At 42.5% G+C, this 16694-nt stretch overlaps 1 protein-coding gene and 1 pseudogene across 2 annotated transcripts in view; both read right to left on the bottom strand.

Annotated features, from left to right (window-relative positions):
- The window catches only part of GLRA1 (glycine receptor alpha 1), a 78935-nt gene extending 71099 nt beyond the window's left edge, over positions 1-7836 (bottom strand). Inside the window, exon 1 of one of the 2 annotated variants that reach the window (XM_001503630.6) lies at positions 7082-7836. In XM_001503630.6, the coding sequence (XP_001503680.1) occupies positions 7082-7137 (56 nt within the window). In that variant the 5' untranslated portion in view covers positions 7138-7836. The remainder of the gene's footprint in view (positions 1-7081) is intronic. The other variant, XM_001503632.6, reaches the window with a different exon arrangement.
- A 6880-nt stretch (positions 7837-14716) lies between these two features.
- LOC100630423 (cytochrome c oxidase assembly factor 5 pseudogene) lies at positions 14717-16418 on the bottom strand (annotated as a pseudogene).
- Between the last annotated feature and the right edge of the window lie 276 nt (positions 16419-16694).

Here is a 16694-nt window from a genome sequence, read left to right as displayed (position 1 = left end):
CTTTGGTAGCTCTGACATTCACTCTATAACCTGGAAGAAGTCATTTATCCTCTCCTCGTCTGCAAAATAAAGGGTTGATCTAAATCAGGGGTCCCCAGTCAGAGTAATGTCGAGATTTGCTACTCAAATCTTTGGTCCACAGAAGCATCGCATCACCTGGGGGCTGTTAGAAATGCAGACTTTCAGGCCCCACCCCGGACCTCCTGAGTCTGAATCAGCATCTTACTGAGATCTTCAGGTGATTTGGAGACTCTTGTTAACACTCCAGGATTCTGGGTCCCCATCCTGAGAGATTCTGTTTCAGTAGTCTAGAATGATGGTGGGGACCTGTATGTTTGACAAGCCCCTCACAGCTGGCTTTGAGGGCTGTTGACTTATAGAGCTGCTGTAAGTCTCCATGATTCCACTGGTACTTAAGACACTGAAGGAAAGTGCGACTCTTGGGGGCTGAATGGGTGGGAGACTGAGGATGGACCTTTGGAGGAAGGGAGCAGAGTCTGGTTCTCAAGGTGCCGGTGGGTTGCCCAGTGGAATAGGCAAGAGAGAACGCTGCCCATTTCATGGCTGGGATTAATGACTGGCAGCAGCTCCCTGTGAAAATGGTAAACTCATTTAGCTGCGGACACTGAAAAACAGCCGAATTCAAAGGCAGAGAGTGGTAATCTAATTGCACTGAATTAGCCTCGGGAGACTCGGACAATATCAACTTCGGAAAACCACAAAGGGAGCCTTTATAAGGAGTTTCAAAAGCTTTGGGGCCTCAGCACCCCTCATAAGGGCTTGCATTACAAAGCATAGGCACCGTGTGGCTGAGCCCCCCTCCTCAGCATCTCCTGGCATTGTTCCCTTCTAATGTGCTTTCTGAATGAATTTGCTGGCTGGCCCTATGGTGTTTTCAGCTGTGTGTTAGGCTTAATAGGAAGTTGGTTCAGGAGAGACAGCTGGAGTTCAGGGCTGAGAGGCCTTTAGCCACACCGCCCATCAGTCCGGTGAACATCATCTGTGCCTGTGGACTTGTCCTGGCCCAGTGCATTTTCTGGTGGTCCTTCCGGCTTTGACATTCTCTTATTCTGAGGTCCTTCTCATTTCTTAAAACCAGGCTCTTATGTAACCAAGGTTATTTCCTTTTAATAATCCTTTGTCGCATTGTGCGTGTGTGTTTATTGCCCAATTTATTCATTATCCTATCCATTTTAAAGAAAGGAAAGGTACGAGTGAATGTGTGTTTATGGCATGACTCAGAGAGCTTACAAAGATCAGAAGTTAATTTGGGACTCAGGAGAGGAGGAAATATAAGTATCGTGAAGATTTATCTCTGACCTGCATTTCATTTACATTTCTGCAGCGAATCACAAATCTCAATCCACAAAAGCAGCTTGAATTTCTTCTACATCACTCCTGCGAGGTGGATTTTCAGTCTCTGCTTGCATACCTCCACTGGCAGGGACCCTCACTACCACTAAGGCAGCCCATTGCACCATTTGACACATCTGCCAGAAAGTTCTGAATTACGTTGAACCAGAATTTGTGTGTGTACATTAAAAAAAATTATCTATCAATTTACTCCAGTTCTTCTCTTGGAGCTATATAGAATAAATCAAATCTAATATTTCCCAAATGGGGTCCCCGGGTACCTAGGGGGTTCATGAAATAGTAATGAGAACTCGGAATCTGTTTTAAATGTTTCAAAAACTCTAACAAATTGCATATTTACTTCTGACAAGGCTCTGTGGGAGAGCTAAAAAGCATCACGTGTCCTGACTTTTGTTTTTTCTTAGGTCAACTCAGTGTGGCAATGCTGCTTGTCCCATGATGTTCAGTGTGTTATGTATGCCTTTGATTAGTAAAGATGGGGAAGATGGTGATGAACGCGGTTTGGTAAACAAAATTTTTAAAAGATAGTCTTTATGGGGGAGGAAAAAACCAAACAGAATTACCGATAAATGTATAGAAACCTCCGGTCTCTTTCTTATGTCACTGTTGAGATCTATGAGGACAGTGATCAAGGCATCATGTTTTCCCATTTTATGAAGCATTTCCTGGGGAAACTGACATATTTATGGGGTCTCTCAATAATTGTATCCGGGTTTGGATAACTCTCCAGAGAGTGAAGTTGCTTAGTGACCTCCTCAATTCTTTCAGACCTTTGAGGTTGAATATAATTTAATGCTGCCATTTCTTGTAATAATTAAAATATGTGGCAACAATTGTAACCAAAACTGTTCTGTCATGGAGGAGACTGGGAGAAGATAATCCTTGACTGGCACAGCTAAAAGTGATTTTAGAGCGAGTGATTTGTCAATTCCCTTCATTTTACAGCTGGGGAAACTGAGGGCCAGAAAGGTCATGGAACCCTCTAAAGGTCATGCCACTAGCTAAATTTTGGATCCCAGGTCTCTTGCCCTTTGGGCCAAAGCTCTTTGTCTAAAGCAGCAGAAAACCTGCAGAATGGCGTCAAGATGGCCAGGCGGGAGACAGTGCCATCCATCTTAAAAATCATTCTGGCTTCTGCCAGCTGATGAAGGAAATAAAGTTAATGACGCCCACATAAATGTGATGCTGTCGCAGGACGTGCACACAGGCTGTCTGGAGGGGAGATCTGTGGGCCCTCTGAGAAGGAAAAACGTTTTTAATGTAGCTTTAAAGGGAGAAGTGACTCCCCTTTCTGCAAGGACAGGGACTGTGGCATCTATTACCTCTGTCTCCCCTGCAGAGTGCCTAGTTTTGGACTGGACACATAAACACATGACAAATAAATGCCTAGTGAAGAAATGAAGGCTATATCAGCACCAAAGCAAATTCATCCAGAGCCTTTGTGGGTGTGGGCCCCTGTCCTTAATAAAGACCCTGTCTGAGACTGGAGGGAACTTAGAGGCATAGGAATCAGTCATTTGAGTTGATTGATAAGAAACCTGAGTCCCCACAATGGAAAGAGACTTGTGGAAGCCATGCTGCAGGATGGGAGCAGCGCTAACTCTAGAAGGGGGCTCTCAAATCATAGCCTACCTGCTCTTCCCAATTCACCACATGGTTGCAACCTCTTTCATAAGAAGGTCTCAAAAATCAGTTCCCTAAATATCCCAATAGGTCATTACCAGTTTTGCAAATATGCAGATGTTATGTGCTGATTCATAACTCCATTCACTAGCCTAGGGTTCTTGTCCAAGCCGTCCCTCAGGAACAGAAGAAATGATGTTTTCTTTTCTCTTTCTCAAGGTTCCCAAGCCCCCAAAAGAGGGTAGACTGACATTTTGATTGGTCCTAATGCAGACTGCTCAAGGGGCTTCTTTCCTTAGGAAAAAGTCCTGGGCCCATTTCAGAAGTTCCTAGACACTTTCCGCAGTACCCCAAATGCAGCGGGTAAGATTTGAGGGAGAATACAGCTACGCTACCAGGAGGAAAAGATCCAAGTGGTCATCTGCCTCTCTTGGCAAGCTTGGAGACTGGGGAGCCAGAGGGACCACCTCAAAGGAAAGCTTATTTACCTTTCAACTGGGTTGCCTTTCAGGACCGAGATACCAAACAATCTATTTGCCGTGTTCCTTTTGACCCTAGAGTGAATAGAAACATCTCCCCTTCAAGGTTTTGGTGACCTTTCTTAATAAGGGAGTGCCATATTCAGAACAAAACCCTGTGCAAGGAAGCATCCACTGGGATGGCAGATGGAAGTGCACATAAAGGAAAGCTGATCATCTTTTGGGAAAACCACTCATGGTTTAGATTTGGTTTCTCTCCTCTGCTTTCATTCCCTTCTCAAGCACAAGCTGGGTCCCTTTTTGCTTCACTGGGGTACTTTGCGTGTTTTGTGAGAGGTGTTTTCTCAAGGAAACTAGACTGTTCTCCTCATAATTAGTACATCAGAGCAGCAGATTAAATATTTGGTCATTCCATACCAGTGGTTCTCCACTGCAGGAAATCCCCCCCACCCCCCTCCCCCGATTTTTGGCACTGCCTGGAGACATTTTTGACTGTCATGACTCAGGGAAGGGGTGCAACTGGTGCCAAGGATACTGCTAAACATCTTACAATGCACAGGACAGCCCTCGTAACAAAGAATTATCCAGTTCAAATGTCAATAGTGCCAAGATTGAGCAGCATGGTTAAACGCCATGAGTCTATTTGAGTGACTCAGAAGGTGAGTAAATTTGGGGGTCACTCTTGGCCCTTCCCAGCCATAAGCCACCCTAAGGGCTCTAGGAATCAAAGCAAGTTTCCTTTGGCTTGAAAGGAGGTTTAATGGGAATGTGTTTCTATCATAAAAAACCTTATCTTTGCCTATTATTTTTGACTGGTCTGGATGTAAAGCCCCATCCCTAATTTAAAATAAAGAGACAAAATTTAGGTTATTGAATCCTAGAATGTCACTCATGGAATTTTAGAACCACAGGCTTTTAAAATATCAGAGCAGGAACTTCAGCCAAATTACCTCATTTTACTTATGGGGACACAGTTGATGAACACTGGAATGCTGTGTCTCCCAGTACCCTATGTTTCTCTCCCCTTCAGCTCTTGCTAAGACCTCGATTCATCGTTCTCTGTATTGGCACCATATGAGATTTCCGCCTCACTCACTTCGATTGTTGTTTTGTTTGTTTTGCTGTCATTATTGCCATTTTGCTGGTTACGTGCTGATGCAGCAACACTTCTATTATCGAGAGCCTTTCCTTTTCTAGCCCCCAGATTTACTCAACAAGGTAAGCAGCTGGCATCATTTAATCTAAGGAGTACCTAGGTGCCTGAGATGATTGGATTGGCTCATTCCAACACAGTGCCTCTCCCTTGGGGGAGAAGGGGTTATTCAAATAGAACCTGCTAGGGAGCTGCCAGTCTCCATTTACCCCCACATACAATCTAATAAGCCCCTAGATTTCAATACTTGGTATTTTCACCTGAAATTTTTTAAAAATGAGAGAGTTAGAAATGAGAATGCTAATTAGACAAAGGCAATACTTTCCCTCCTCGTAACCTTTTTTTTACCCATCTCCCTGAAAAACTGCTGAGGGTATTTCCCTGGTGCAAGTCTTATTTTTATCATTTTACATTACAGAACATTTCTGAAACAACGTTTACTCCTCAAATCATGCAGCCATTCCTATATTTTGAAAGTGCAATGGTACCAATTCCTTTCCAGCTCTCCACAGTCATGACTTTTCTTCCTTATAAACACATGGAATTCTATCTCATATCCATGGTAGCTCGTGTATGCCTTGACACATGTAAGGGAAGTAGATATAGAGTGATGCTTCCTGATAGGTCACCATCAGTTTACTTGAAGAATTAATACGGTGGATTCATAACCTTATCAATATGATCACAATGCAAACCTTTTGGACTGTGTCTCCCTTTTGTGAAAGACAATGTCTGAGGAAGAAAATCAAGCATTACATACTGTTCATCAAGAAAAAAGGAGCTGGGGGGGGGGGGGGTGATGTGCTTGGTCCTATTAATTTGTTCTTTAATCTTCCTGGTTCAGTTCTGTCTCGGTAAGCCAAACAGAGAATCAATTTGCATACAAATGTTACCAAGTACCCGACCTCCACAGCATTTTACTGTTTCACTATGTGTGTAGGGGAGAAAGGAATTGATATCATTAGTTAAGAGTTCTGCCCTTTCCCTCATAAAGTAGCTACATTTCACAAGGCCCTGGATTGTTGGACTTTTTTCATTCTGACTCCTTATTTGCATTCTGAGCTGCGGGCAGGACTGTGGCCTATCAAAGAATTATTTGAACTGGAGATTAGAAGCTTTAGCACTGAATATCTCAGAGAAGGAAGGGAGTTTTTTCTTTATTTCAAGAGAAAGACATGAAGGGAGGCTTGCATATAGATCCTTACAATCTGGGGGAGGTATCATTTATTTAATAAACAAACCAATGCATTAATCAAACCAGCAATTCATATGCAGAGCTCTCTACAAAGTAAAAAAATCAAGAATTACTTGCTTATGTTTATGGTGGGACAGAATTATATTCGCAGGCTACTTGTTTTTAAAAACAACCTGGAGTGCTGTTTTCAAATGACTGTTAATCCAATGCCATGGTAAAACATGAGAGGCAGGCATCTAAAATGAGGAAGATTAGTGATCCCTGCAGGTCGTGGAAGAAGAAGAATTTCCTTCAATTCATGTATGGAATTTATCATAACCACCTCTGAAGACGGCATGATTCACCCACTTACAAAAGCACTATCTATTTCAACGCTTCCCAAAGAGGTGATTTTTCACTTTTCACTTGTACTAACATAAAAAATACTAAGCCTTTTTTTTTTCTGTTGTAAACAAAAAATTTAACCTGAAAGACAACTTAACAGCTATTAAGTCAGGGATAGACATAAACTAAGAAACAAAACAAACAAGAATTGTTCATCAGTTCAGGATCTGCAGCTAACAAAGTAGAGTTTAGAAAGGTGAGTGAGGGAGACGAGGGAGTCAAAGTTTCAAAAGGGAAATGTTTCCCAGAATCTGTTCATAAACAGATCTACTCTGCCCCTAAATTCAGGGCTTTACAACCTGAGGTCATAACAATATCGTTTCCAGGCACTAAACCTCAGCAACACCCTCACCCCTACCTACACCCCGCAGAAAAAGAAAATAACAACAAAAAAGGAGAGAAAATGAAATGTTGTGTCCAGCGAGTTCGAGTGCAACCTTCCCCGTCACCGCTAGTTGTCACTTGGCTCCCAGACCGGGGAGCTGAGGTTTTCGGCACTGCGGTTAGAGAGAATGCAGTCCTAATTAAACTGAGTAACTCCTAAAGCTTCCCCCTAAAGTCCTCAGCCAAGTGAGAGCCCGTATGCAGGGGGGCTGGGGGCCAGTGATGGGGTAGGGGTGTAGCAGGCGGAAGGGCAAACAAATCACAAGAAAAAGGCAAACAGCTGCCAGAGCAACGACTGTCTCAGACCTCCACGCACAAGCCAGACACCCTGCGGGCGGAGTGGGGGGTGGGGGTGGGATGGAAGGACCCGATTGCAGAGGTATACAGCACCCACCTCCCCCTAAATGAGCGGATCGAAGACAGAGTCAGCCTCCGTGCTCCTTTACCCCATTTCCATCAAAGCGATGTGGTCAGTAGAAAATTGCATACCTGAAGAATACAATGGTCTCCCAAAGGTAGAGTCGAAGAGTATTGAAGCTGTACATTTTTCAGGTCCTTGTGCTTTGTAGTCCACGAGTTATGGGGGCAAAAAATGTTTCAAATTGGCACTTACAAGACCAGCGAGCGCTATTGAAAAAAATAATCCAGATGCTAAGGGGAGGTGGGGAACAGGGGAGCAGAGGAAGAGCCCCAGGGGAAATTGAAGCGAGGGAGCTGTGGGTACCACGGAGAGCGGCAGCAGCGAAGCGTTTCAGCACCACGGAGAGCGTCCAGCCCTGCTTTTCAGGAGCGCGAAGAGTATTGCTGTTTGTTAAACTCCAGCGTGTCTGCTGGCTCCCTGCGGCGCTGGGGAAGCACGTTTAGGGGTGGGTATATTTTCTTTTTTACCCCTGTTTTTCTGTTTAAACGGCCAGCTCCAAACAAGAAAAAAAATCTTCTGTGGAGATCAGAGCGCTGGCCTCGGACGGTAAGATTGAGCAAGCATCTTGGTTAGTGAGAGCAGGGCTTTATGCCCCTAGACTGGCCCGAGGGGTTTAGGGGCGAGGGGAAGCGATTGACGATGCTGCCTTCAGTTAAATCCCGGAGAGTGTGCCAGGCTGGCGCATCGCGACCGAGTCCCGGAATCTCGTCCCCCTGCCTGCGTGCCGGTCTGCTGCCGCTTTGCGATCCGTGTTCTCTGGTCCCCGCCGAATAAGTTATGATCGCTGCAGGAAAGGTGTCCCATTGCTTAGGGATGCAGGCGTGAGAGAGCTCAGGGCAAGTTTCAGGGGCTGCCGGGGTCCATGGCGACCCCGCGGGGCTCAGGAGCCCAAGGCTTCAGAGGCATCTCGGTTTTCTGAGCTCGCCCATCTTCCTTTGGCCAGGACTCCTTCAGATCTTCAGACTTTCTTACTGCATTAATTTAACAAACTGGCGGCGTGGGGGTTTGAGGGGGCGGGGGGAGGGCGGGCGATGGCCATGGGAGGGGGTGAAGGGGGGAAAAAAAGGGGGGAAAACTCCTTAGTATCTTCAAACCCTCCCACTCGAGGTGCTCATTGGCCTGCAGCTGCGAAAACCAGATCTTTTCCCCCTGTTCAGCCAATCGCGTGTTAGACTCCGGGTTGAGTTTAACGCTTAGTGTGCTGGACAAGATCCGCCCCTCCCCTCTCCTTTGCATGAGGGCGGTGGGGTGCAGGGGGTTATGGAGTTAATCTCTAGAGGTCTCTCAAAATATTACCTTGATTTTTAAAGAATGTACTCTTATGTCAGTAAAACGAACATCATGGGTCCCAGTTTAGACGTGCCTCTGTGCTCAGTTTATCATCTTAAAATGAAGAATTGAGTCAGATCCCTGAGTTTCTTTAGAGCTCTGAAGTTGTAATATTTGGCCCTGGAAGGAAAGGAGAGGTTTCAAAAAGAAGTCTAGTCGGTAAAGGAGACCCTTCTCCCTCTGCCTCTCCAGGGCCACTGCAGCAGGAATATAGAGGAGAAATTCCTTGAGCAGTTTCCAGGGTCAAGAGGGAGCAGTCCTGGCCTCACCACTGGCACCCTTTTGGGAGATAAGGAAGATATGCCCCCTTCCAACTGGACAGGAGACCGTTTTATTTACATTTCACAAGCTGGGGAAACAGAGCCTCAGAAAGCTTGCAGCTTGCTCCAAATTAAGGTAGAGCCAAGCTGAACATACAGGTATCCAGTACTCACCATCCCCACTCCGTGTTTTCTTCTTCTGCTTTTCTGTTTTCCCACTTGATTTGAGTCTCAGAAACCAGTCATACATTTCACTCTAGAGCCCAGCTTGGGAGGTGGAGTTAATCAGATTTTCTCCAAGCCACCGGACTTTAGTGGATTAATAGCCTCTGTAGGATTTTCAGGCTGATTTGAACTCGCTGGGACTCTGGGGTCTCTCCCTCCCAGCCTGCTGAGAAGGGACAACCCCTCTCCCTTACACAGTAGCTTTAGGAACTCCCGCTTTTGAGTGTTTGAGGTTGGTTCTCCCTGGGATATTTCTTAACAGTTCAGCTCTCCCCAAGTCCAGGCCTTCTCCCAAGCAGAGCGGTCTGGAAAGCTTTGTTCATCAGCCTCCTACTGGCAGGATTCTCCCCCACCTCCACTGTTGCAGCATACCCCACATCACTCCCTCGTTTATTGGCTCCCACACACCAGAACAGTGATGGACTGCTTAGAATTTCCGTGAGATTCTGAGTAGTGACTGAAAAGGAAATTTTGCTTTGAAGGTGGGTATAAACATGAGTCTGATACAAATTTATATTACCTCTCTATCTCTCCATCTGCCTATTATTGCCAACCTTTATTAGCATGATTTCTATATACCAGGCACTATTGTGCAATTCGTATAATCTCATTTACTTCTCACAGTCATACCTTGGGGTAAATATTATCTTTGTCAATGTGCTTGTATACATGTGTGAGTACATTTGTGAATATGCTTGGGCAAGACCAGCATGTTTATTTCTGCATTAGAAATGGATTTATTGTTTGTATCCTGCCTAATTCTGAAGTGAATTTGAAGTGCATATGTGTATTTGTACATTTGTGTTTGTAAATGGGTCTCTGTCCAAGTAAATATATATGCATGAATCTATGTGTGTCATTGTGGTGCCCCTGGAGGTACTTTTAGACAAACTGGGAGCTGGTGACTTTGTCCTAGCTCTTCACCTGCCTAGGAAGCACCTGTACAGGCAGGTGTGGATGCAGTGTGTAGAGGGTACTTTTTCTTCTCCTTCAAGGGATGCTGTGAGTGTGTGTGTGGGGGGCGGGGCGATGTGGGGATGTTGCTGTTTGTGGATGTGAATGGCTCCAAGGCTGTGGCCTGTGCAGGAGTGGGAGTAATTATTACCTGGGGGCACCTGTTTGCTAGGAGGATTTTGTTTACTATGAGACAGATACTTTCATTTAATCATCACATGTGAATTGAGCATGTGCCAAGCATTGGGCATATGGCAACACAGAAGATAAATAGTACTTTGAGCCTCCGGGACACCCAATCACTTCAGAAGATCAGTGGGAAAAGTTCCTCATGGTTGTTAATTTACACTTTTTAGTCCATACCTCACATATTTCTTATGCCTATAAACAGTATATCCAGGTCTTCCTGTCTTGTGTAGGTCACTATTGAAAATAAACGACCATAGGCTTAGAGGTCAGGCATTTATGTTCTTATTTTACCTCTGCCTCAAAAAGGCTGGATGATATTGGATAAATGACCAAACCTCCGTGAGCCTAAGTCAAATGAAGACAGTAATGCCCACTCTTTTCACCACAAGGAGCTGCATAGAAGAAACGGCTTTCAGGTCTAATCATATTGTGCCTCTCATGCTATGAAACAGAAATCTTCATGGAATGGAATAGATTGGCTTCAGCTGATGGTCAATTTTTATTGGTAAGTATTCTGCATAGCCTAATTCCAGTACTTAACTGGTTCCTTATAGCCAGATTTGAACCCTCCTAAAGTACGAATAAAGTTTGACACGCACTGAGACTTCTTTGATTACTAGAGGAGATTCATTCTTTCATTAATTCAACACACATTTATTGAGTGTTTGCTGTGTGTCAGGCACTACTCCAGGCACTGGGGACATAGCAGGGAACAAAACAGGCAAAGATCCCCAATCTAATGGAGTGTATCTTCTAGTGGAGGGTCATGGAAGAGCAACAAGTAAATTTGGATGTATTAGACAATCATAAGGATTAAAAAAAGGCAGGGTAAATGGCAGAGAGTGACAGCAGGTGCTATTTTTGTATAGGCTGGTCAGAGCAGAGAATACCTTCTGAAAAGGAGACATCTGAGCAAACGATGGGGGAAGTGAGAGGATGAGCCATGTGAACCTTGGGGAGGGGAAGGAGAGTTTTCCAGGCAGTGGAAGAAGTGAATGCCATGGCCCTGAGAGAGGAGTATGCTTAGAGTGTGCGAGAAACAGCCAGGAGGCCAGTGTGCCTGGGTGGAGCCGGTGAGGGGAGGATGATGGGAGATGAGGTTAGAGAAGTAATTGGGGGCTAGATCACGCACTACATCCAGGGCACAGTGAGAACTTTGGGTTTCACTTTGAGTGAGACCCATTGGAGAGTTTTGAGCAGAGGAGTTACAAGATCTGACTTAACATTTTAACAATAGTCTGGCTATTGTGTTTAGGATAAAATGCGTGGGGAGGGAAGGGCCAAAATGAAGGCAGGGAGACTAGTCAGGAGCTACTGAAAAAAATCCATGTGAGAGATTCTTAGAGATTGCTCTTGTTCAACACTTTTATTTACAGAAGAAGAAAATCATATTCAGAGAGGTTAAGCGACTTACCCCTTAGACTAGTAGCAGAGTTGAGACAAGAATACACGTACCCCAATTATGGCTAAAGTATTTTTCAATCCAACTAAGATAAAAGGCATGCAGAGGGAAAGTCCAAGAAATCTACAAGGGAAGGGACTTTACCTGGCTTGTTGCTGATATATACCTAGCACCTGGCACAGGGCCTGGCACCAAGGGAGTGCTCAGTAAATATTTCTTGCAAGGATGAATAAGTAAATGAAAGACTAATAAAAAGATGCAGGCAGAGGGCCTGAAGAGAGGAAAAGAAGAGGAAGGAATAGTGTTGATCAGGTGAGATTATGTTGTCCTGAGCCACCTAATGTAATTAACACAATGCCAAGCCTCTTCCCACAGTGACATTCACAGAGGAGAGTGCCGGAGGCTTCAACACCACTTTGACAGGCTTCAATGGTACTTTGTAAAGAGAGATGGATATTTGGAGTGACTGAGCAGCTTGCCTAATTGTGCCGAAGCATTATGATGAATGTGCCTCTGAAAATGGGACTATGGAAGAGCCTTTCCTCCAAAGAGATGGAGGCTTATTGCCAACATTTCCTAACCCAACTTAGAGAATGCATTGCACTTTTAAAAAAAATTATCATTGCATAGCAATAGTCTGTTCTTTGTGCTTTAAAGAAGGGATCTCAGAACTTCTTGGGAAATCTCAGTGGCGCCAGGAGCATTTTTAGTCATAAGGAGTAAATGCATAAAATACTGAAAGACCTGTCCTCCCATTTTACTGATTAGTCCCCCAGGAGCCAGGAAAGTGGAATGACTGGCTTAAGGCATCATCACAAAGCTGAATCTAGAACTCAGGACTCCCGTCTCTCAAGTCATAGGTCACTCGGAGCCCTAAAATAAAAGAAGAAGAGGTAGGCTCAGTGAGGAAGAAACGCCTCATATTAAGGCTGATCAGACCTTGGCTTTCTGCCCAGAGACTCCCCAATTTTCTTGTGCAGCTGAATCTGTACTTGACCTCTGAGCTCTAGCAGCTTGACATCCATGTGGGACTTTTCATTATCTCCTTGTGCTTCCTTTCCACCTTTCCTTCAAATCATCTCTGTCTTTCCCCTCTACTTTCTTCTCAATCTGCCCTTACCTCTTATTTCATGTTTATTCGATCAGTTCCTCTTATTGGATCACTCATCTTCTACTGCCTCTGCCAGGACTTCTGACATCAAGAGGTTTTAGAAGAGGATACACTTTTTTCCCGAGGTTTCACTCAGTGGTTCATTCTTGAGTTAAAGAAGTGCGTATATTTTAAACACCGTCTGTGTGTTTAAACACAGCGACACTGTGCTGGTGTTTTCCATGTCTAACAAAAGATTTGTTGATTCTGTTTCTAACAAATATATATTCAGTACCTTCTCTGTGCTAGGAACTCTGGCAATTGGTAGCACAAGAAGAGCATAATCAGTGTTGCTAGAAGGGAGGAGGTGATGAAAAGAGGTTCTTGTACTGCATATTGAAAAACCATTTATAATGGAAATACACATATGTAAAGTGCAGAAATTTTGATAAATTATTTACAAAATGGATCCTATCCATATTATGATATAGAACATTACTGGCACCCCAGAAGCCTGCGTCATGTCCCCTCCCAGTCATTATCTGCTAAAAGTATCTACTATTCTAATTCTATTACTTGGTTTTCTTGTTTTTGACAAAATGAAATCATTTTTGTTCATGAGAGTGATTGATCTATAACTTTCCTTTCTAAAAATGTCTTTTTCAGGTCTTGGTATAAAGAGTGTGGTGGTTTCAGCAACAAGTTACAAATGTTTTCTCTTTTCTGTTCTTTAGGAACGTCTATATAAGATGGATATTATTTCTTTTTTAAATGTTTGGAAGTGCTCATTGGTGAAGCCTTCTGGGCCTGGAGGTTTCTTAGTAGAAGGTTTTTATTTACAGATTCAATTTATTTAATAGATATAAGACTATTAAGATTACATATCTCTTCTTGTGTTGGTTTTAGTAAGTTGTATTTTTCTAGGCATTTGCTCATTTTTTAATAAATTTTCATGTTATTTGCATAAAATTGCTATAATCCTCTTATCTAGTCTACAGAATCTGTAGTGATGGCTTCTTTATTTGTCTTATTGGTAATTTGTGCTTTCTTTCTTTTTTCTTGATTATTCTTTCTAAGGGATTAGCCATTTTATTGGTCTCTTCAATAACTAGCTTTAAAATGTTTTCTATATTATAAATTTTTTTATTCCCTTTTTTTTTTACTCTCAACTTATGCATTTCTTTTTGGTTTGTTTTTTTTCGTGGCTTCTTGAAATGAATGCTTAGACAATTGACTTTTAGCCTTTCTTATTTTCTAATATGTTTATTTAAGGTTTTGTATTTTCTCCTAAGCTTTACTTTAGGTGCATTGCACAAGTTGTTGTATTTTCAATATTAATCAGTTCAAAATATTTTGTATCCACTCTGCTTTAGTCTTTGATCCTTAGAGGTATTTGGAAGTGTACTGTTTGTGTCATTCCATTCTTTTCTGCCTTACATCATATTTTTGAAAAGTTACCTGTAAGTCTTTTCTTTTTTTTTTCCTAAGAAAGATTCTCCCTGAGCCAACATCTGTGCCAATCTTCCTCTATTTTGTATGTGGGTCACCACCACAGCATGGCCACTGATGAGCGGTGTAGGTCTGTGCCTGGGAACCAAACCTGGGCTGCTGAAGTGGAGCACGCTGAGCTTAACCAGTAGGCCATGGGGCTGGCCCCTATAAGTCTTAGTTTTGATTCTTTAAAGATAACACATCTTTTTTCCTTGGTGGTTTTTAATGTTTTACTGACTTTGGTTTTTATACTATGTGCCTATGTTGGTTGGTTGGTTTGTTTCCCAAGGAATCAAACACAATTTATTGTAGAACTAAATAGGGCAGATTGAATAAAATAAAGTTTTTTATGCTTAACTTTCCTGATAAACATTTTCTCGCTGGGCTCCATGTTATCAATTGTGTCAGTCCCATCAGTGGCCTTTATAATATTCACAAAGGATGTACAAATTGTGTCATTTGGTTGAAGAGTCAAGCTTGAAAATAACAATCTTTCCATTCTTTGTGCTTTAGAACAATTCTCAGAACACATTTATTATGCTCCCAGGCCATAATTGTTCAATTACATTTTTCTTCTAAAAATAACTTAGAGCAAGAGAATCATTTACTTTATACATGTTAAAAAACAGAACTCATCCATTTTCTCCAATGTTCCATGAGGGAAAATCTGGTCCAACCAGATGTAGCAAAAGTATGTTTCCTATTTTGGCTTCTCTGTTTTAATGACCAGAGAAAATCCTTTGTTGTTTTCATCACAATGGTATCAATATCCTTTTCTTCCTCTGAATCTTGATCTGGCGTCCAACCTTGATCTTTGACATTCAAAAAATGAATATTTCAAAGCTTTGCAGTTTCTTCCTTCAAAGACTGCTGAAAGTATTTTCTCTCCTGGAGCACAAAGTCTGACCGAGGCACACGTGCGCCCACGTCCTCTTTCATGCCCATGCATGCCCTGCCCTCGGGCTTGTCTTCCTAAGACTGAGAGTGAGCCTTCGGCCTGCTGCCACCTCAACCAGCTTCAGTCCACGATGGCTGCCTAGGTTTTGTTTTCTTTGTGAATACCCTGCTTGGGGTCATAGAGATTTTTGAATTTGTGTCTTGATGTATTTCATCAATAGTCAGTATTTCTCTAATTAATGCTTCTTCACTCTCCTTTCCATTCAGAATCTCTATTTCACATGTGTTAGACCTTTTCATTATGTTCCATGTGTTGCTTATGCTCATTTCCACATTTTCTATTCTGTTTTTCCCCTCTTTCTGCATCAATCCAGATCGTTTCACTCTTTCGACTAATTTTCTCTTCTGCTGTGTTTAATCTGGTTTTATACTTACCTATTGACTTAATTTCAATTGTTTTAATTTTCAGCTCTAGTGTTTCCACTGGCCTTTTTTTCTTTTTTTAAAAATAGATTCCAGTCCTCTGGAGAAACTCTCCATCTTTTCATCTATTTTCTGGAACACATTAATCATAATTATTTCAAAGTTCCTGTCTGATAATCCTAGAATCTGGGTTATCTATTGGTATGTTTCTATTGCCTGATATTTTAAAATTGGATTTTTGGTCATTTGTTCTTGTTTTCTGTCATGCCTGATATTTTTGCAGTGAATACCTTAAATTGTATATGAACTATCATAGTGGCTCCGAATCAGATTTTCTTTTAGAAAGGATTAAATTTCCTTCAGATTGCAGAGTATGGCCAGATTACCTTGATCCAAGTTTGGACTGAGATGATTTGAAGATGCATTTTCAGGCTTTGTGAGGGCTGTCTATTTCTGATTTGTGCCACTCCTTGGGCATTGCCCATCAGGGTTTCAACTGAAAGTCAGTACTTTCTCTTTGGTGGGTCCTGAACTCCAATTTTTGTTTCCCCAACTCTTTGGGACTGCCAAATCATTGCTTAGCTTTTTCAGTTCTTAGCAGCGGCTTTTTCAAAAATAATCTTTTTATTTTATTTTGTAATGAAGCCTTCCCTCACCATTCTCCCTGAAGTACCCCCCCTTACTATCATCCATTTTGTTTCATTTTTAGATTTACAGGAAAGTTCCCATATACCCTTCAACCTGTTTTCCCTAATGTTAACATTTTAGATATCATGGTATGTTTGACAAAACTAAGAAATCAATATTGCTACATTACTATTAACTAAACTATAGACTTTATTTGGGTTTCTCTGATTTTTCCCTTATTGTCCTTTTACTGTTCCAGGCTTCAGTCCGGGATACCACATTACATTTAGTCATGACGTCTTTTCTGAATTGTGACAGATTCTCAGTCTTTCCTTGTCTTTCTTGGCTTTCATGGTTTTGAAGAGTGTTGGTCAGGGATTTTGTAGAATGTCTCTCAATTTGAGTTTGTCTGAGTTTTTTCTCATGATTAGACCGAGGTCATGAGTTTTTGGAAGAACATCACAGAAGTGAAGTGCCCTTCTTGTCATGTGATCTCAACAGGTACATGATACCGCCATGTCTTATCACCATGGATGGTAACCTTGACCATTTGGGTAAGGTAGTGTCTTGCAGGTTTCTCCGCTGTAAAGTTAGTATTTTTCCATTCCCACACTCTGTTCTTTGAAATTGAATTATTAAGTCCAGCTCTCACTCAAGAAGAGGGAAATTAGCCCCACCTCCTGGAGGAGGTTATCAGCGTTTGCTTGGCTTCTCAGACTCACCCCTTACATTTGCATCTCAGAATTTGGTAAAAGCACAGATAAGAAATTGTGTGCAGAATGTTGGGCTCACTT

This window comes from Equus caballus, chromosome 14 (assembly GCF_041296265.1).
Source record: "Equus caballus isolate H_3958 breed thoroughbred chromosome 14, TB-T2T, whole genome shotgun sequence".
NCBI lineage: Eukaryota > Metazoa > Chordata > Mammalia > Perissodactyla > Equidae > Equus > Equus caballus.
The sequence above is the reverse complement of the archived record's forward strand: the minus strand, read 5'-3'. Positions and strand labels throughout refer to the sequence as shown.